Consider the following 22,363-nt stretch of genomic DNA (forward strand, 5'->3'; position numbering starts at 1 on the left):
GTTGAACTCCTAGTTGAACAATTTGCATATTAGGCTTTTATTATATAGGATTCCCAATAATAATGCCACCCATGACATGCTTACTATGTGCCAGGTACTTTACGTGTATTCTCTCATGTAATACTTTCCAAAACCCAGGGAGGCATATATTGTCATCCTTCTGTATAGATGTGGACAGACTATAGAGATAAGATTCAGAGAGGTTAAGAAACAAATGGTGAGGATAGTACTTAAACCCAAGATGATATAAGAATAGTCTAGTCCCTTAAAGAAAGAACTAGGCAAGTTGTCAGGGTCACAGCTGAAGAAGCTAGAGTTCAAGGTGAGGCCCCAGTCCCAATGAAAAGAAAGGGTGATTTCAGCAGGGCTGGGATTAGAATGAGATGCATGAGGTGCCCAGGTTACATTGAAGCAGCACTCACTCTCAGGCTCCTGCATCTGAGAGTGAGTTTCTCCTGAGTGGCACACTGGGCACCTCATGTGTTTTACCTAATCAGGGCCCTAAATTCCAGAATCTGTATATGGGTGAGTTTAGGGTTACTAATGTGAGACCAGGCTTAATCTGGACAATCCAGCACTAGGTGCCGGGGGGTTGGAGGGGAACTTAAATTGAGTTCGTTGAAAACTGACATCAGATCCTTTGTTACGTGAGTTAGAAGCCATCCACTGAAAAAGCCTAGTTTAATATGAATAAATGTTTTCATCGAAGTGGATTTTATAATTGCGTTTTCTTAAGATTGTCCAAATTTGAACACTTTCCATGCCTGCAGGTACAGACCTGAAATTTTATGCATTAAAGTTGTCAGAGCTTGATGGGCATATATTTGAGCACATGTCTGAACTTCCACCTGAGTCACTGTGCATTGGCTTCCCAACTGTAGTGTAAATGAAAACCCTATGGTGCCATAAACGAAACAAGTATTTCCTAGTCCTTTGGGATAATCTAAGCACAAAAACACACCACATCAACATTTTGCATCTAATTGACAGCTAGGAGGTTAATCTTACCTTCCTTTTGAGACTTTCAGTTATTCCAGACTGTTCTCTGCATTCCTTTAGCTTATTTGGCTCACTCCTTTTGGCACTTAAACTTGTGCCTCCTTGCATTGGTGCTGAACTCTTTCCCGTGTCTCCTCCAGCAGGAGAGTTATAAGCTTCCCCAAGGAAGCTTATCTACTATAATACAGTGAGCAAGTGGATGAATAGATTTCCCCTTTTAGGCTGACACGTGCATTTTTAAATTTATTGGAATAGCTACTTGGGAAGAATTCCAGCCCATGACACTAGTGATAAGAGTAATCATTCTTTCCCAGATTTAAAAATGTTGTTCCTACTTATAGCTGACAGATCTAATCAGCAGATCCATAAGTTTGTTCACACACTTAGCAAGTATCAGAAGGCTTATTCTGTGCCAGACATTGTGTTATTAGCAGAATTAGCATAACCAAGTAATGCTTATATTCAAGATAAGTAAACTCTGGCATGTTAAGACTGAGAGGTTTAGTTGTGTTTGTTGTAAGTATCACCTTATGGTAACTTTGTTTTCTTGTTTTTCCACCCCATTAAAAAACGGGGGGTAGTTATGTATCCACCCTCCTTACTGAAAGAGCCACATGATGCATTTATCTCATGGTCCCATCCAGCTCCACGGGTTGTACAGCCAGTCCCTAGACAGAACATGGGTGGTGATGTGAAAAGTAATATCCGGGGCTACATCTGAGTACAGAGGAGGATTAGTTTCACTTGGTTTGTGCTCTCCTCCAGGGTCAGAACCCTGACTGGAACTTGAACTGGAAGCAATTGAGAACATTTGGGTAAATTAGGTGAATCACTGCCACACCTGTAGCTCAAGAGACTGCCCGCCATGAAACATGCCCCTGGGGCCATGGAGGGACTGGCCTTCAGCCACAGGGGTCCAGTCTCTAAATCGAAATTCTCCCCTAGCACCCTGTGACCAGCTGGCATTTCAGTTACCATTGTGAACTTCGTCTGCTTCTTCCACTGAATTCTACCTTTTAGGGAAAAAATGTTACTGTGCCTCATAGTACCTTGTGCATTGTCTTATACCTGATAAATGTTTGCATGGGTTGCATAGCAAGAAAATGGAAGGGCAGGACAGGACACTTGGAAACATTTCAAACCTGGCTTTGAAAGTGTACTCACCATTGTGTTTTCCTCTTACCTCAATCCCCAAACTAGGAAACATGGATCTAAATGCCTTGTGCACTGCAAAATGGGGGTGAGTCGCTCAGCCTCCACTGTGATTGCCTATGCAATGAAGGAATATGGCTGGAATCTGGACCGAGCCTATGACTATGTGAAGGAAAGACGAACAGTGACTAAGCCCAACCCCAGCTTCATGAGACAACTGGAAGAGTACCAGGGGATTCTGCTGGCAAGGTGGGTCCTTAAGTGTGACTTTCTCAGATTTTCCATCCTTACGCTCCCTAAGGAAAGGCAAAATGTCCTTCTCTGCAGCTAGTTCTCAGCCTAACATGGATGTGTCACAGCCTAACATGGATATGTCACATGTTTAAAAATTGATATCTCTAGCCAGTTTTTTACAAAATAAGTATAAGCATTTGAGATTAGCATGGGAGATTAGACATTTAATGAAAACTAACATTATTTTTCGCTCTGTAATTTAAGCTAAAGGGTGGAAAATACTATTCCCTTATTTCAGTTTTCACCTGGGTGTAGATTCTAACAGACACTTCTCAATATCTTTTTTTCCCCTTTTTATTGAATTTATTGGGGCTGACACTAACAAAAGCATATAGGTTTCAGTGCACAATTCCATAACATCATCTGTATATTGTATTTTGTGTTCACCACCCTACATGTCTCCTTCCATCACCATTTACCCGCCTATATCCTCCTCCACCTCCCCCTTCTCAACAATTTCTAATGCCAGATGCACTGTCTTATCAAAATGGATTGCTCCCAAGGTAATTCTAGGCATAGCTGAAATTCTTAGAAATTGTTTGGCCCATTTGTTAAAAAAAGAAAAAGAAAAAGTGCCTGCTGCTACTTTGGACTTTTTTTCCAGTACTTGGTTTCACTGAGCCCACTCCAGTAATTTGGGTCATGTGACAACATCAGCAGAATTGGGATATATATTGGGGTGAAAAGGTGCATCCCAGAAATAGTTCTTTTGGTTTTACACATAAATACATATTTTTAAATTGATTTTAAAGAGGAAGGAAGATGGAGAGAGAGAGAGAGAGAGAGAGACATCAGTGATGAGAATCATTGATCAGCTGCCTCCTGCACGCCCCCTACTGGGGCTGGAGCCTGCCACCAGAGCATGTGCCCAAGGTGGAATCGAACCATGACCTCCTGGTTCATAGGTTGATGCCCAACCACTGTGCCACTCTGGCTGGACCTATTGGTGTGTTTTTTTAATCCTCATCCGAGGATGTGCTTTTCATTGGTTCTAGAGAGAGAGGGGAAGGGAGAGTAAGAGAGAGGTTATTAATCACTGTATTATTTTCCATACAAATAACTGTAAGCCTGTGTATGCCCCATCCTATATATGCTTTGTAAAAATGCAAAAAAAAAATTACAAAGGAAAAATTATTTATAAACTCAATACCTACAGAAACAGTTGACATTATCTTACCTTTCAACTGTAACAACATATACTGAGGACTTACACTGCACTTAACCATCACTTATTCCTTTTTCCTGCAGGTTTACCTTCTACAATAATAAAAGCATAATATGCTAATTAGACCGGACGTCCTTTTGGACAAAGCCGTGGCTGCGAGGGCCAAGCCCCTTGCACAGATTTCATGCATTGGGCCTCTAGTTAAGATATAATTGACATATAGTATTGTGTAAATGTAGGCTGTACAGTGTGTTGATTTGATACATTTATACATTGCAAACAGCTTACCACCATAGCATTAGCTAACATCTCCATCCCTTTACACATTTCTTTTTTGTGGTAAAAATATTTAGGATCTCTCTTAGCAACATTCAAGTATATAATAAAGTATTAGCTGTTATCACCATGCCATACATTAGATTCTCCAGAACTTGGCAATCTTATAACTGGAAGTTTGTACCCTTTGGCCAGTATCTACTCATTTCTCCCAACCCCTACTCCTGGTAGCCAGCACTCCACTGTCTGTTTCTCTGAGTTCAGCTTTTTTAGATTCCACAAGTAGGTGACACCACACAGTATTTATTTGTCTTTCTCTGTCGACCCAGTACTAGGTCTTGAACATTTTCTTGTCTCAATCAGAACTAGCTGTTCCATCAGTAAGTTGGTAATTGGTTATAAAATGAGTAATTTGTTTCACTGCATTATTTATTACCCCTTTGGTGGTGAAAGCCACCTTCAGCTGCTCTGGGGGAAAAGATTCAGGTATTAAGCTGGATTTAACGATCAGCTTCCAGAGATGCCACATGTTGAAGTTCTGTGGAGTGCTAGATTTTGCTTCGTTGTTACCATGTAGGCATGTTCTCCATGGTTTTGTTAGGGTGGAGGCACAGCTGCCTAGAAGCATTGGGGCCTAGTGCCAGAGTTTAACTCCAGTAAGTCTCATGACTTGGTCTTGACTCTTGGATCTGGGCTGTGTTTCCCCTGAACAAAATATTAAAGAGCCTTCTAGCCTATCCAGGCAGAGGGACCACCCTCCAACCCCAAAGTATTGTGAAAATGTGGTCACAGCACAGCATTATGGTTTCCACTAAAAAACCCTCCCATTTACTCAGCACTTGGCATGGTTTCCTCTGAGCTGTTCTCTTAGGAGGCTGGGAGGCTATGAAAGTCTCCTCCACTTAAAAAGAATTTATAGGTCTTTGGGGCCAGATATTGATGACATTTTTAGATTAGATCAGAAGGTAGAACACAGCAGTTCTTTTTGGCACAAGAAAGAGGCATCTGAGGTTTGGTTGAGATATAAATATTATATATTCCCAGACACATGACGGATGTTAGGCAGTGTCCTCACGTGACCCACTGAGAGGAAGGATACTATGTGTCCTGCCAATTTCAGTATTTATTCTGGAATCGCAGGCTACTGCAAGCTGTTAGGTTGGGGGTTTTTAGCGTATGTGGTTTTCTTAGGTGTTAAAGAAATTTCAGGAAAATCTTAAATGAGGGTAAAAAGGGCAGCATAGCCATAGCCAGTTTTGCTCAGTGGATAAAGCATCGGCCTGCAGACTGAAGGGTCACGGGTTTGATTCTGGTCACGGGCACATGCCCAGGTTGCGGGCTTGATCCTCAGTAGGAGGCGTGCAGGAGGCAGCCAATCAATGATTCTCTCTCATCATTGATGTTTCTATCTCTCTCTCCCTCTCCCTTCCTCTCTGAAATCAATAAAAATATATATTTTTTAAAAAGACATTTGGCCCAACACCAAGCTATAGGTATTTTTAAAAGTTGTACCATGTGCCATCACTTGTAACAAGAAGCCCAGAACTAGACTCTGTAATGGCTCAGTGATGTAATCAGGGACTTGGGTACTCTTCATCTTTCTTCTCTGCCTTCCTTGGTTAATGGCTTGGTCCTTGAACTTGTCTCCTCATGATTGCCATATGTCTGCCACATTTCTAGGCATCTACATGTAAATTCCACAGCATCTGGCTGAATGAATGGGCATTTCAATTATGGGGGGAGACCTTTCCCAGAACCTCCCCAATAGACTTCTCCACAGGACTCATTGGCCAGGACTGGGTCATGTGGTTAAAACTAATCACTGGCCAGGAAAATAGAATTTCCTGGGCTGGCTTAAACAAATTCACATTCACGCTCTGGTGCTAGGAAAGTACTGCATTCCCTGAACCCAAGGGACATTGAATACCCCAACCAAATCAGGCTTCTACCAGTGAGGGAAAGAGTGGGGGTGCCTGCTGAGTGAGCAGCCATTAGGGTCTGCAATCTATGATGTGTTGTCAGAAATGGCATTTGCAGGCAGGTTACCTGCCAAGCTAACTGCCAAGCGAATTGGGCCCAGCGGATTCTTGCACAACCCTGAGTGCTTGCTTAGAAAAGCGAAGAGGCCCAGACTCCTGTGATTGTCTGGAGCTCTGACTAGCTTTGCAGCTTAGGTAACCAGGAGAGGACAGTCCTTAGAAAAATCCCACTCATTCTATCTGCAAAGAAATCCCATTTCCTACCCAGCTACTTAAGTCTTGTGTTTCGTATCTTCTCCCAGGAAGCATGTGGTGGTTTTCTCGGAGAGACAGAGCCTTGAGCCTAGATTCTCTAGCCACATGGTTGTCCAGGGTGGCACTGAGTACTTAATTTGAGATGGCAGACTCTTTGTGAGTCTCTTAGCTTGGTACTTTTACCTCTTGGTTGGTAGAAGAGAGGTTTAGCAAAGTGATTTATGAATTAGTTGCAATCTCTTAATCAGAATGTGAGGCTGTGGGCCAAACAGATATGGCCCCTCTGAAATACAAGGGATTTTTTGCATATTTCAGTGTGTCTTTAAGAGTCTGGAGAAGCCTAATATTTAATATTCTCCCTGAGACCTAAGGGATATCATAAAGCCACTGATATTATTCATATCTAATTTTATTTTTTATAGTTGGGGAATGAGGCAGGAGGAGGGGTGTGTGCGTGTGTGTGTGTGTGTGTGTGTATGTGTGTGTGTGTGTGTGTGTGTTGAAATCCTCCATTGAACAGCCAGCAGCCCTGTTTGTTATTCTCGACTCTGACCATGCAGGTATCTGGCAGATTTATGTTCCATTAGACAAGTTCAGATTTCAGGCTTTTGCAAGCTGACCATGTGTCTGTGATATTAGGTTCCAGGGTATAAGGCAAGGAGGGAAAACCTGGGTGGTGACCAGGGAGAGTTTTTGCCACATGTCCTCATAGATGTCAGTTTTGATTCTTTGAACACCGCTGTCTCCAGGGCCAGAGGAGGTAGAGTTGTCTTTTACTCTGGCTTTGCTGGTAGAGACATTGAAGTCTAGTTAGCTGGTGCACATTAGTGAGCCAGCAGGAGGGAACCCGAGAATAAAAGGATGTGGTCCTGGCCAGGTGACAACCAATCACAATCAACATTTAAAGGATTTTCTTTTCTTTTTCTTTTCTTTTTTTAAAGATTTTCTTAATAGCTTTTCAGAAAAATAATCTTAAAGCACAGCACACAGAAAATGCTCAATTGAAGCTTTTTCTCTTTCTTCTCCTTTCTACAGGCTGCCTAATGCCCTAAGAAGTAACCATAAACAGTCTGATTTTACTATAACTGATATTGTATTTTTAGCAATATTTTCCTCTATATAACTTTCTCCAATAGAATTAGTGCTTTCCCAAACATATAACAATATGAAAGAAAGCAAGTCAAGACAGGAAAATGGGATATCATGTGCATCCTGTCATTTACATTTCCTTCTTATCCATTTACTAAGTAAAAGGCCAAATTCTTACTCAGGTCAGAGGCCACTCAAGGTGGAAGAGAACTGGAGTTGGTTGCATCATCCAGACCACAAACCAGCTCTGAAGTTCCTTTTGGCAACTTGTTTACTTGCTGCCTACCTGGAACCAGGTGGGGGATGTCAGCTGAATTTAAATATTAACAGTTTAAAATAATAAATATGATCTAATGCCTTCCATCTATTCCAACTAGTGAAGGAGCATTTAAACTGGCTTGGGAAAAAGCTTCACTGGGAAACAGTTTGGTGTTACTAGGTAAAATCTGATTTATACATGCCCTGTGACCCACCTTTCTGTTCCTATATATAAAACATCTTTGAGAAACCAGAGTGTGCACCAGGCACAGGAATGGCCATGCAATATTGTTTATAATAGCCAGAACTGCTCATCAATAGGATGGGCAAATAAATTTTACTCTGAAATTACAGCTATGCCAGCTATGCACATCGCTGAATCTTAAAAACAGAGTGTTAGGCCAAAACCGGTTTGGCTCAGTGGATGGAGCGTCGGCCTGCGGACTGAAAAGTCCCAGGTTCGATCCCGGTCAAGGGCATGTACCTGGGTTGCGGGCACATCCCCAGTGGGAGGTGTGCAGGAGGCAGCTGATCGATGTTTCTCTCCCGTCGATGTTTCTGACTATCTATCTCTCTCCCTTCCTCTCTGTAAAAAATCAATAAAATATATTTTTTTAAAAAAAACAGAGAGGCAACAAAACAGCTGTAGAATCCATACAGTATTTCATTTATATAAACTTCAAAACAAACTAACCTGAGCAGTATATCATTAAGAACAAAGGGTGGTGACTCTAAAGAAAAAAAAATGAAAGGCAATGCTAAGCATAAAATTCAGGACAGAGGTTAATAACCCCTGAGGGGGAGCGTGGAGGGAAGGGATCAGGAAGGGCCCATGGAGCAGCAGTGCTTCAGAGGCCCTGGTAGTGAGTATCTTGACCGTATACAAGAGCCGCCTACCACACTCTCCATGCAGGTCCTATTGCAAAAATGAAAAAGGCGGCAGAATCAGACCTCTCTTCAGATTGGGGTGTTTCTTTCTCCTCTACAAGTAGGTATCAGTGTAATTCCAGAGCCCTGACCCAATATTTTCTGGTGATTATCTCCTCCAGGAAGAGAAAGAAATCCTGCTGGGCAAATGATGCCAGCCAGTTCCGCTGCAGCGTGCACTGTTTGTACCTATTAGCATAACTTCAGTGTCTCGTTCCCTCCTGATTGGTTCGTGATTTGCAGGCAGTTTTAAAAATCATACCTTGTGGGTTCTTGGGGTCATGAAAACATCCCATTTGCCTGCTGACTGACAAGATGTTCTTTTACATTATTAGAAGGGTGAGAGCAACTCCCTGAGATGTCTTCCTAGTCATTTGCATGATGGGAATTGTCCTGCCACGGTGGCTAAGAGGAATCAGTGCAGGTTTGAACATGTTTATATAGGTGAGGGCTGGAAATTGGAGAACACAGTCGTACTTAGATCAGGAAACAAGGGTGTCTATATATGAAAGAAGAAACTTGAAAGGGAAGCACATTGGCATTGGTTGGTCACTGTTAGGCCTCACCTATCCAACCAGTCAGCTTGCTCCTCCACATAGCCACTCACTCGTTTGGGATGTGTGATATGTTGTCTCCTCCTAGGGGTGGCTGAGTTCTTGCAACTTGAAAAGAGTGAAAACCCTACCTTACACCCAACTGATTGGTTATAGCTTGTCTTCATAAACAGATTGACCTACTCAGAAAAGCATCCTTTTGCTGTGCAGGCCTGAGTCAGAAAGATCCCCACCCAAGCAGCAGACAGGCACGGGGAGCTGAGAGCAGGTGCAGACTTGAGAACAAACAGGGGTTCACATCAGTGCAAGCACATGACTCAGCAGAGATTTACAGGCCTCTGAGGCAGGCGTGGCCCTGAGCCCAGGATAAGTTGTTTTGGGCTGTTGCCCATTTTACCCTGCGGTTAGGTCACTCTTCATCAACTTGTAAGTCATGGAAACCATCCCTCAGAAACCAGTTAGTGACCTGTTCCCTGGGCAGGCGATCCTGACCAGCCACAGGGCCACCTTTCTCTTTTTGGCTAGAGCTTTGAGAACTGTGCTTCTTTGTTCAAGAGTGCGGTTTGAAATGAAATACCTTTCCCACATCAGACCTTCCCTCCATAAAATAAACCAAAGGATGGATGGATGTGTGTGGTCTTCCTTTGGCCCATCTGCTTTTCCAGGTGTCGCCCTAGCCTAATGGTTTTTATCCAAAGATCCTTATGAAAGGGGCTGTACTCTCTGCTAATTCTCTTCCATTCTGTTACCAACCTTTTTTGCCAGGTTTACTAGCCTCATCTTTGTCTTCTAATTCAAGAAAGATCACCACCCTCCTCACACTTTCATGTCAGTGATTAATCCTGTATCAGCTCTTCACCCCCGTTATGAGGATTTGTAATGAGCTTCCATAGACTGTTTCACCTTGTATTACTCAAGTGCTGTTTTGTTCTAGGTTTTTTTTCTGATTATTAATGAATGATAAACATGCTCATTATTTTATAATTTCAAAAATTACAAAAATGCAGAGTATAGAAAGTAAAGCCCTCCCCAAAAGTATTTTTACCTTCCCTTGAAAGAACTGTTACCAGTTTGGATATGTTCTTCCAGATATTTTCCTATACTTATTCTAACATGGGAACTGACCATTTCAACTGTGTTCAACATGCTTTTTCGCTTGATAGTATACCTTGGACATCATTCTACTAAAATACCTGACTTTTTTTTTTACCAGCCTCATAGCATAGAGGTGTATGGACTGTAATTTAAATAAATCTTTTTTTTCCTTTTGGTGTCTAATGTTTTAGGACCACAGTGTTACAGTGAGCATCCTTTTAATATATCTCTATGCACTGATAGTAGTAATACTCCAGGAAAAATTCTTGAAGGAAAAATTGCTGGTTAAAGGGTTAAATTTTGAGAACTATTGCCAGAGTTCACTCTTAAAAATTCATATTCCTCCCAATAGTAGTATATGAGAGGGCTTGCTTGGCCATACTCTCAATAACACTAGCTGCTAGCAACCAGGTTAGCTCTTGTCAGTCTAATAGGTTAAAAAATGAGATCTCATATTTATTTGTTTTTGTTGTTTTTGCTTTGCTTTTGTTTTTGCTGTTAGTTAAATTAAGCAAATGTGGTTTTTTTGCCTACTTCCATTGGGCATTAACAAAGCATTTTGCAGGTTACGTTTTAAGTTTATCTGGGAGCAGTTTCCTGGAGGGTGCTGATTGTTTTCACAGACCAGACTAAAATGTTTCTTGTGTATGTCCTCCACAGCAAACAGCGGCATAACAAGCTCTGGAGATCTCATTCAGATAGCGACCTCTCAGACCACCATGAACCCATCTGCAAGCCAGGGCTAGAACTCAACAAGAAGGAGATCACCACCTCAGCAGACCAGATTGCCGAAGTAAAGACCATGGAAGGTCACCCATCCATACCTCCTGTCTTTGTGGAACATGTTGTCCCACAAGATGAAAATCAGAAAGGCCTGTGTACCAAAGAAAGAGTGATCTGCTTGGAGTTTACTTCTAGGGAATTTCATGCCGGACAGATTGAAGATGAATTAAACCTAAATGACATCAATGGATGTACATCAGGGTGTTGTCTCAATGAATCAAAATTCCCCCTTGACAACTGCCATGCATCCAAAGCCTTAATCCAACCTGGACAGGCCCCAGAAATGCCCAACAAGTTCTCAGACTTAACAGTTGAAGATTTGGAGACAGATGCACTGAAAGCAGACATGAACGTCCACTTACTGCCAATGGAAGAATTGACATCTCGCCTGAAAGACCTCCCCATGTCCCCTGATCCTGAGTCACCAAGCCCCCAACCCAGTTGCCAGGCTGAAGTCTCAGATTTTAGTACAGATCGCATTGATTTTTTTAGTGCCCTGGAGAAGTTTGTAGAGCTTTCTCAAGAAACCCGGTCACGATCTTTTTCCCACTCAAGGATGGAGGAACTGGCTGGAGGAAGGAGTGAAAGCTGTCGACTGTCAGTGGTCGAAGTAGCCCCTTCTGAAGTGACAGCTGAGGACCAGAGAAGCAGCTCTTTGAGTAACACTCCCCATGCATCCGAAGAATCGTCAATAGATGAGGAACAGTCAAAGGTAAAAGCTATCTTTATAGTTCTCCACCTAAGATATTCTCTTCTAAGACAAAATATTTGGGACTCTGCTATGTTCACTTTCTTTTTAATGTGGCTCAAGATTTAGGACGGCAGTGTGGGAGAGAAAGTCTGGCTGAGACTTTCCTTAAAAACAGGGTTTAAATATTTTTTTTAATCAGTTGCCTTTTGAAGAATTTATCTTTTCAGGTTTTTGGTGTCATTGGAAACCATTTCTGAGGGGATGAGGAAAGAAGGGATTAACAAAACAAAAAAATTCTTGGCTGAACAAAGAGCGGTCCCCTCCCTGGACCTCTGCCGTTCAGATCAAATCTCACCCGTAATGAAGTGCCAGGGACTCATGCTGCCTAAGTGAGACTTGTGTCTCTGAAAAGATGGGTTTGTTTGGAAAAGTCTTTCTGTCTCAGAAAAGTCTAAGACTAGACATGTGTAAATAGTTGTTGGAGTAGCACCTAAATCCCATGCTGAGTTCTTGCTGTTAATAATGTTCCTGAATTGTTCCTCGACTCAGACCCTGTGGTATTCAGGAGTTGAGGGATGGTTTGTGGAAGTGATTTGAGAGCAGACAGAATGCCAAGATTTTTCTCAGTGGCCTATGAGCTCTTGGGAACCATTGCAGACTAGGGAAAGAATTACTGTATATCACTATTTGTAAGGCTCACACTTATTCTCATTTTGACACTTCTGAAATTGGGATGCATTTTAATCAATATAATAGTAGTTGGAAAATAAATGGTGACGAATTTACTCTAACATACCAAACCTCACTGAAGGAACTCCGTGGAGCTGACATCTTCTGATGTTTATCTACTTATAGTTACACCTTGTCCATTATTCATCTGTTCTCTCTCTTTTTAACCATGCGAGGGTAATTGTCCTCTCCTCTTCCCAAAGGCTGTCCCTCTGTTTTGAGTCCACTAGGAAATCTGAATGCTTGAGCTCTCCTTTGGACCAATGGGTGTAGCAGCTCTGACAGAAATAGCTTTTTGCACAGTCCCTGGTCATATGAGCACTCCCTCCACAGCCCATGTACACACCAGCCCGCTATGGCTTCTCTCCCAGGCTTGGCAAGTTTGCCTCCGCCTGATGTCCCAGCAGATTTCTCCCAAAGGCATAACTGACCTTGTTAGTTTGTACTAGCCCTGACTCTACTGAAGGGGAAAGACCAGAACAATTACTAGGGAAATATTATACTTTCAAGGCTTATAAAAATGTTAAAGTAGATGGATGGTAATAATGATGTCACTTTAAGAAGTGTCCAGGGGCCATTTCCAGATTTTGAAGTTCCTTTTTTTTTTTTTTTTTTTTTTTTTACAAAAGGACTTGATTTTGCATTGGTCAGTTTTCTTTGGCCTTGTTCTAAATACAACTGGGAATTCATAACTGGTAGAACAATAAAATGTCAGCGAGTCACGGTTTCTAAGTTCTCTCAGGCACGTGGCTGCATAAGCCAAGTAAACATTTCCCAGGAGGAGCCATGTGAAACTTAGGAATTGTATGATCAGACACATAGTGCCCTCCTGTGCTGGGATGCTGCTGCTAGAAGTGGGAGGACGTGGATAAAAACTGGCAACACAGAAGAGAGAAGAGAGCAGTGAGCCCTTGAATGGAACTCTTTCCCTCGAACTAGGTTAGGCTCTGACTGGAAGTTGATATAGGCCAGAGAGGAAAGATTTCATTTCCCCAGTCTGATCTAAGTTCTGAAGGCTCATGGTCTTAGGAAAATTAGAAGCCTCCAACGCTATTTGCTGTTCATTTTTGGAGCAAGATGTTAGATTGGCATCCTGTTTGAGTAAACAGAACAGAAAGTTCAGTAGACAGTGATACAACCTGTAACTAATTTTGTATCTCTGCCTTTGATGAATCTGTTTTTCTCTTGTACAACGAAACAGATGGTCAGAGTACAGTTCTCGGCAGAGGACAGTCCCAGGCACTCCACAATTTGTGTCCAGAAGGTTCTCCTGGATCCGAGGATTAGTAATCAGAAAATCTGGCATTTTCCATTAGACTACAATTCGCCATAACCATCTCACTATGTTTTCTTCTTAGGCGATTTCAGAACTGGTCAGCCCAGACACTTTCATGCAATCTCACTCAGAGAACGCAATTTCAGTCAAAGAAATTGTAACTGAGATTGAATCTATCAGTCAAGGAGTTGGACAGATTCAACTAAAGGGGGACATTTTATCCAACCCCTGCCATACACCAAAGAAGAACTCCATCCATGAGATGCCCCTTGAGAGGGCCCAGGCCCCGGAGAACAAACCTGGAAATCTGGAGCCGAATGAGGGTTCCTGCTCAGCCCAGCCTGAACTAGCCAAAGACTCGGGGAAGTGGGACCCAGAAGGCTGCCTAACTGTACCCTCATCCACCACTGACTTGGAAGAAGAGGAACCAGCTGAGGGGGAACAAGAGCTCGGGGGCCCAGGGATACACCCAGGTGCCAAGTGGTACCCTGGGTCTGTAAGACGAGCTACCTTGGAATTTGAGGAACGCTTGCGGCAGGAGCAAGAGCACCATGGTGCTACTCCTGCTTGTACTTCATTGTCCGCTCGCAAGAATTCCAAGAATGACTCCTCTGTGGCAGACCTGGCACCGAAAGGGAAGAGTGATGAAGCCACCCTAGGACATCCGTTTGTCCCCAGGGAACCAGAGATGAACAAGAGCAAAGGGAAATCCAGTGGCTGTGAGCCTGGCTCCCTACTGCATTGTGAGCAAGATGTCATTGTTCCAGCACCCAAGCTGCTGGATTTCTGCTCCTTGCAGGCTCCTCAGGAGTGCTCGGAGTCAGAGACTAGAACCAAACAGCAAGGAGTCCTGAAAGAGCAGAGGACTGTGGTTTCATGCCAGGAATCTGAAACACAGGCAGTCCCTTTTCCCAAGAAGATAGAAATCATTGAGTATACCCACGCGGTCACATCCCCCAATCACCCTGGGCCAGGGGGTGAAATAGCCACCAGTGAAAAGAGTGGGGAGCAAGGACTGAGGAAAATGAAAGTGGAGAAGTCCATCACTGTGCTCTGTGCACTAGATGAAAATCTGAACAGGACGCTGGGCCCCGACCAGGTTTCTCTGTACCCCAAAGTGCTACCTCTGCCTCCTCCTTCCTGTCCTGAGCAGAACAGGCCCACCGACCCGACCTCCACCCTGAGCAGCCCTGAAGGCTGGGGCAACAGCCCGGCAACAGCCCTGGACATCGCAGCGCCATTTGTCAGTCACACCACCCACGTACCATCTGCCAACTTGGATTATCTGCATCCCCCGACCATGGTTCACCTGGAAGGCTTCACAGAGCAAAGCAGCACCACAGACAGTGAGCCCTGTGCAGAGCCGGGGCACTGGGAAGAGAGTCAGGAGGGCCCCCTGTCCAGCGGCAATGAAGTGCCATATAAGGGCTCCCAGTTAACTAGTGAAGACCTGAGCTTAATTAGCAAATGTAGTGACAACATTGGGAAGTTACAAGAAAAACTGGACCCATCACCTGTAGCCTGTAGACTCCCTCGTAGCTCTAGTAGTGACAATATAAAGGATCTTAGCCACAGCCCCCGTGTGGTGAAGGCGCATGCGAAAGAAATCGAGTCCCAAGCGATTTGCCAGATAGGGCTCACCAAACCATCCCAAATGAGGCGTTCAGCTTCCCTCGCCAAGTTAGGTTACTTGGACCTGTGTAAAGACTGTTTACTGGAGAGGGAGCCTGTCTCCTCTGAGTCCCCTCATCTCAAACTTCTTCAGCCCTTCATCAGAACAGACTCAGGCATGCATGCCATGGAGGCCCAGGAGCCCCCCGGAAACTCAGATGCCCCCCAGAACCCAGAGCCCACCAAGTATTTTATAGAGCAACTTAAAACAACAGAGTGTATCGCGCAGAGCAAGCCGGTGGAGAGGCCCCTTGTACAGTATGCCAAAGAGTTTGGTTGCAGTCAGCAGTGTTTGCTCCCCAAGGCAGGACCGGAATTGACTAGTTCTGAAGGAGGCCTTCCTTTGCTGCAGACCCAGGGGCTGCAGTGGGCAGGCCCAGCTCCAGGGCTGGCTTTGGCTCCCCGGCAGCAGCACCACAGAACTCACCCCCTTAGGAGACTGAAAAAAGCAAGTGATAAAAAAAGGACAACCAACCCTTTCTATAATACCATGTGATTCTGAGCCTACACATGTGACTTTCTAAAAGAAATGTTTATAAAAGGGGCAGGTGTAATATGTAAGGAACATGCACTTTATCGGTTAATTTTATAACATTTTGGTCATTTTACTGTTCCTGGCACATGCAGAGTTTGGGGTTTTCTCCCTCTGTGTGTGAGAGAGAGATTGATTTGGACGGCCAGACCATTTTATCATTTTTTATTTTTAGAAATTTCAAACCTCAAAATATACTCATTTTCAAAGAACACCTTTATCAAAGGCAAATTGCTGTTTTTCAATCAACTGCCACCTGCTCCTCATTTTGCCCTCTGAGAAAAGGCATGCATGCTTGATTGAGGATGGAAGCAGATGGGGAGGGTGGGGGTGAAGCCGGAAATTGAAAATGCTGCCCCTGGGCCAGTGTGACGATGGCTTGTTCTCCAGGCCTGATGCTTCAGGTGGGCCGAAGGGCAGCTGGACGGCAGGGGACATCAGCGCTCTCTCAGCCTGGTCCCCAGCCCCAGCCCTTTGGAGTTCCTGAAGTGGGCAGGTTCTGCTGTTTTCAAAGGGGGTCTTCCAGAATCCATTCTCCTGCTGTTCCAGAGTGGATCGTTAGAGAAAGGCATCATAATGGCTGGCTTTATAAACCTGTTAGTAAATCAGGTTTTTTTATTAAATTAAAAGTCAACCCCAAATGAAATCCAAGAGGTCCTCTGTTGAGAAAAGCATAAGAAGGAGGTGAAATGGGAAACTGAGACACAATAGGGACAAGTTTGAAAAATAGCAATTGAAAGTCAATGTGTTCTTGTAAAATGAATACATATATAGGGTTTTAACCCTTCCATTACTTGAATAATTCTGTGGGCCTCTGAGTTTAATGGCCATATTTTTTCCAATTTATTTTCCTCCCTCATGCTGTTTCTCTCAATGCTGCCTGTTTTGTTTTGTTTTATTTCATAGATGACATTTGAATTGTTACATTACTTTTGTATAACCTCCATTGAATGCAAAGTTTTCTTTTTGATATTATCACTGTTAACACTTGACATAAGTTTTTTTCCCCCTTTTCCTGGAAGATTTGTCATTTCTTTAGTTTTTACACAGTATTTATGTACATAATGTCATATTCTTACAGTGTTTTGTTATTGATGTCAGAGGGTCTTTTTGATTTATTTTTTTTAAGGAGTTATACTGGAAAAAGACAACAGAAATAAAACTGATGGGTGTTGTAGGAATCTGTTGGGAGTATATTGACAGTTGTTTTATTGTTTAAATGGAGGCTCCCAATTGCCAGCTCCTGCCAAATTATGCATTAGTAACTTCCTCCTCAGAGAAACCCCTAAAGGTTCCCTTTAGATCACAGTTTGACTGACAGCTGCGTCCTCAACCGAAATCCCAGAAAGTTGTTCGCCTTCACTGACCCACAGCCGGGGAGTGTATGGGAGTGTTAACGGCTTCCCGCTCCCCCAGGGGGAAGCTCCTCATGGACTAGGCTGAGAGGCTGCAGGGTGGCCTCCGCCAAGGGCAGGCGCCTTACAGAGTCCGTTTAGGATGCTGCTGCTTTGCTGCCGCTGTGGAGATCTTAGGACAGCAGCACCTGCCATAAACCAGCCTCTTCCAGAAAACATATTGAGACTGGAATGGAGGACCCTCATCAAAACTGCAGAGGTTTGCAAATTTGATTCCTGTTTGCTTTGGTTGATGTCCACATTGTTGAGAGATTGACCAAGGCCAGGCTGGAGTTTTAGGTTTTTGGTTCATCACAGCCCTGAGAGGAAAAGGCAGATGCACAGACTGTCAAAGTGGTGTCAGAGGCCAGTGTTCGGTGGGGCAGGTAGTAGGGTGACTCAGAGGAGAGAGAAAAAGCGGACTGAGGCCACTCGCAAGCGCTCGAGAAGCTGTGAATTCAGTTGCCCTGTGGAAGCCGTAGTTGCATCTGACATCACTGCCAGGAGGCACATTGGACAGAAATCTGCTATACGTGTAGAAACCTACTTTATGGTGTAGTAATTATATATACCCGTGCTTTCCCTAAATAGTTTCCTTAAATGTCAAATGGATCATTCACACAGCTTTGTGGTTCCTGGATATGGAATGTGTTGTAAAGTGCTTTGTTGGGTGGTATATACCAGTGTGAGGAGGCTCATCCATCTAAACTGCCCTGTCCTATTGAGGCAACTCCACCACCACTCTGATGGGGAAAGGACAGGACATCTTGGCAGGGCTGGGAAGAGGAGGATTTGCCTGGAGGTTCAGGGAGTGGAGTCTATTCATGTTACTCCCTGGAGATGGTGACGTTCCTTGTGTTAAGAAGTACAAGCAGGATAGACAACTGTACTGTTCTCTCTTCTCCCCTCCTGTGTTTGATGCTCAGTCTCACTACATTAAATAACAACAAACATGGGAGGGAACCTTCTAATGCTGTGAAGAAAAACAGAAACTTTTTTTTAAAGAATAGAGCAGCAATTTTGAACCTTTTTCATCTCATGGCACACATAATTACTAAAATTCTGCAGCACACCAAAAAAATATATTTTTTTTGCCAGTCTGACAAAAAAATAGATATAATTTTGATTGATTTTTAAAAATAGTAATTACCTACCCTTTTTGCTCCTAAGTGACTTTTAAAAATCAGGTGCCTATACTTGTATATAAGGATTTCTGGTACCAAGAATTAACACAATCTTATTATGCGACGTGACCAAGAAGATGCAGCTAACTCTTTTACGTGACCTGTATATTTATGGTTCAAGACAGGACATTCACACCCCACAGCTATTGTTGTGTTGGCTGTTGTCGTTTTTTTGACAATCCAAGGGAAAAGAGGTCAGTGCCCCTGACTAAATAATCAGGTATTACAGGTTTTAAAAATTCTTGCCACACACTAGTTGAAGATCACTGGATTAAAGGAAACATTCCTGCTCGCCTTCCATTTTTTAAAAATATTTTTTATCATTCAGTTTACCTGCCTAAATACACGTCTTCTACACAGGGTCTGCAATCCAGCCAATGCCAAGGGGTTTTGCCAGTCCTCTCAGACTCTGACACAGCTGAGTGTTCTTATGTTATTTACATGACTGAGCGATGTCCAGGGAAAGAACATGACGAGCTATCAAGGACTTTTCAGACTCTCTTCTCTTCAAACTTTTGATAATCTCGGGTGGCCTATTTCTATTTCCTGTTCATGGAAAACCCAGCCCTGGGACAGCAGGTCTGGTAGGTTGACAGAGATGAGTAGGAAAGGCCTTGACCTCTTACTCAGTGCCTCTCTTTGTGAGCGTGTGTGTGTGTGTGTGTGTGTGTGTGTGTGTGTGTAAAAAGTAACATTTTGGTGCATGGGGCAAAAGCCCCAGGAGCACACAGATTTTGAGCTGTAATCTGGATGGCTACCTGGTCAGTAGGAAGGAGAGAAACCCCCTTTTATAATTTTAGAAACACTTAGGAGTAGTGTATATATAGTAGACGATGTAGTACTGTAGTATAGTAATGTTCATCTCTCCTCATTTTGGTTGCCTTTCAGATTCTGAATGTTTGGGATCATTCCTAGCATCTCGCCTCTTCCAACTCTTTATCTAGCATTATCCTGGTTCTGTACCTTTATCCCTACCGTATCTCCTCTCTCTCATCTTGGGAATTACCAAGAGCTCCAAGGACAGCGTGAGGAGGACAGCCTAGGTTCTGAGGCCCCCTCCTGATAAAGGCCGCAGACAGATGCTGTTGGATAGACCTGAAGCTTCTGAGACGTGGCAGCTCACAGAAACCTTCACCTGTTCCTTCTGAGGAGTCAGTTCTGAAGTGATCTAGGCATGTTTGGTAAAGATGTTTTTGTGGGAGTGTGTTTTTTTTTAAGAAAGCATTGTGCAAAATGGTTCACTTTTAAGGGCATTTTTAAATAAAGCCATTCTTTGGCTTTTTTTTTTTTTTACAACTATTTGTGGATACTTTGTTTACATTGTGTGAGTATTAAAACGTGCATCATCTTGATGGCAGCTCAGTCTCCTCCTCCAGGGACCCACACCTGGCTGTCCTGTGAGCCCTCGCACAGAGCACGGCTGTAATGGTGAGCCCGCGTGGGTGAGCGTGGAAAACCTGGAGCTGACTTCCATCTGTGTCCTGCACTCCCGCCCAACACCCTGAACGGAAATAGTCATTTCCTCAGTGATGGTGTGTCTTACAGTGATGGTTGTACTGGTGAATGGCTAGTGTCATTTTTGTTTAATTTTGTTTTGCTTTTTGATGGTAGATGAGATGAAATTTTAGCTCTTTCCTCACCAATCCAACTTAAGAGGCTCTTGGACTTTGTTTTCCCCTTCAACCTAAAAGAACAAGGCATGTATAGACAACTGTATTTGGTGTCTCAACTCATCCGGTCCCCATATTAGGAACAAGCCTGCTGCCAACGCAGGCAGCTGCACACTCCTAACCCTTCTCCCGGGCTTGGGGTCCCTGGTTGCCATGGAGAGCTCTCGCAAGGTGCTTCTGTACTCCTCCAGCCTGGAGTGGAGGGTGACTCAGCCTGGCTCCTGCTATGGAAAGGGAACCAGCCTCATTTTCTCAGTGCCCCGAGTTCTAGGGCAGGATTTCTAAACTGGAATCACCCCCCATGGGCTTGAACAGGCCCCAAGGGGTATATGACTATCTGTGTCCTCACCACGACACTGGCGGCAGCATCCTGTATACACATGCAGAGCTAATGCCCAGGGCTTCGCTCAAGCTGGTGACCCAGCCGGTAAACTGGGGAATGCTCTGAAATGTTTCCCAGTCAATAAGGCCACAGGGAGTTGGTTTTTATGTTTTATTGGACTTGGTTTGCTTGGTATAGCTTAAGGTGCCTTTCTTTTCTTTCTTTCTTTTCCTTTTTTCTTTCTCTCTACATTATTTTGTAGGGCTTGTTATAAATGTGGAAAACTAGTCCAATAGACTTGTTACCTTTGCCCCAGGCCACCCCAAACTTTTATGCTCACATTTTATTAAATGAAGCAGGTGCTCCCTGGAATCTCTGGGACCTTTTTGAGGCATTTGAAGCAGAATATAAAGAGTGGTCTCATCTCCTTCCTTAATCTTCATAGTGATTGGGATGTTCCACTTGTATCATAGATTTTTTTATTACTGATGTGCTCCGCTGTTTTTAAATGTGAACTTGTGCGCAAATGTGCAGATTCAATGTTCTTGTTACAGACTGAATAAATTTTTATTTTGAAGATGAAATGCGTGTACTTAATCAAGCACAACAAATAGGGTGGGTGGAAGAAGGGATTGGAAGAGAACACTGATGATAAACATGAAGCAATGCTCATTGATTGATCTCCTCCATCAAGCACACCCTTAAGCTGACCTCTGGGGAAAATATAACTTTCTACCTCCCACAGAATAAAGAGTGCATGGGAAATAGGATCACTAAAGATCATTTCAGATACTGTGGCTCCAATCAAGTGACGAAGCTGGGAACTTGCCTGGTCAAAGAGGCTTTTGCCAAAGCCACCACCTGAATGTTAGGAGAATGAATAAGCAAAGGGACCGAAATTCCTTGGCCATCTGCGGTGCAGTGACTGCTCGGGGACAGCTGCCCTGACCGGCCCCAGCAGGGACTGGAACTCTTGGGTGGGTGACCTCTCTAGACACCCACCCAAGCCTTCAGCACAATACCTCTGCATGCTCAAAGGTCTCTACAAATGGGGCGTGACTCTCCAAAGTAAAAACTAACCCTCTCCCACCATTAGAAGAGAAGCATTTGATGTCGATGGTAGAGGGCGAAAGGGCAGTTCTCTAACACAGGCTGGGGTGGAGGGACAGGTTCCCCCTTCTCCCAGCCCTCCGCAGACATCAGGACTGCTTGCTCACCGCATACAAGGCAGCACTACTCTGTGGGGAAAGCTCCGATTCCAAATTGCTAACAACATTTAGTGAAATTTCCAGCAAAAACACTGCCTTGAACTAACATTGTCAGCTTGCTTCATTCTGGTTTGTCCATATCAACTGAGAGGAGCATACCACTGGTGCCCAGAGCCCCAACCAGTCCAGATAAGCTCCGTGTGGGCTTTCTAGCCCAGGGAGATGGACCAAATCATGTCTCAAGTTACCAGGACACCTCTCCCAGAAAACGGCTTTCCGAAAGATGAAATCCATGCTTGTTTTCCACAGAGAGAGTCCAGAGCCCAGCTGACAGTTTAAATAACAAGAAGGGAAAGCACCAGCCGCAGTGGCTTCTTCACCTGCTTGGCACTTTGTGCCGTGGCTCCGCCACCCACAACTGCGCCAGGGCTTGGCAGCCAAAAGAAGGCTAGAGGGCAGGTCTGAGTCATGCCAGGTCCAAGCAATACCTGTGAATCCTGGCTCCTGTAACGCGAGCACTTCGCCGCCCCCCCCCCCCGCCCCCCGCGCCCCCGCCCCCTCTTTCCCAGACGGTGGAACTGAAGGCAGGTTGAATTGAAGGATTCCTGCTTCCTAGTCCCAGACCTTCCCTCTAGAATGGAGTGCCCAGCTCTTTAAAGAGGAGGAAAGGCCAGGGGGACAAAAGGTGCCCTTTTAGAGTAGGAAGCAACATGTCAAACTCCTCCTCTGCCAACAGGTGGTGCAGAGTTAGAAAGGACCTGACCTAGCCCTCGTCATTTTACAGCCCAGAAAGCTGCAAAAATAGGGTGACAGCCAGGGCTGGAACTCCAGTTTTCTAATTAGTCCTGATGTCCTTTCCT

The 22,363-nt window shown here is 44.1% G+C and overlaps 1 protein-coding gene across 4 annotated transcripts in view; it reads left to right on the forward strand.

Annotated features, from left to right (window-relative positions):
* The window catches only part of SSH2 (slingshot protein phosphatase 2), a 216,444-nt gene extending 199,542 nt beyond the window's left edge, over positions 1 to 16,902 (forward strand). For all 4 annotated transcript variants that reach the window (XM_070394824.1, XM_070394823.1, XM_070394826.1 and 1 more), the window contains 3 exons: positions 2,200 to 2,400; positions 10,704 to 11,538; positions 13,605 to 16,902. In XM_070394824.1, coding sequence (XP_070250925.1) covers positions 2,200 to 2,400; positions 10,704 to 11,538; positions 13,605 to 15,689 — 3,121 coding nt within the window. In that variant the 3' untranslated portion in view covers positions 15,690 to 16,902. The remainder of the gene's footprint in view (positions 1 to 2,199; positions 2,401 to 10,703; positions 11,539 to 13,604) is intronic.
* Positions 16,903 to 22,363: the final 5,461 nt, after the last annotated feature.

The sequence above is a fragment of the Myotis yumanensis genome, unplaced genomic scaffold, assembly GCF_028538775.1.
Source record: "Myotis yumanensis isolate MYYU_CA2020_CCGP unplaced genomic scaffold, mMyoYum1.0.hap1 SCAF_16, whole genome shotgun sequence".
NCBI classification, from domain to species: Eukaryota; Metazoa; Chordata; class Mammalia; order Chiroptera; family Vespertilionidae; genus Myotis; species Myotis yumanensis.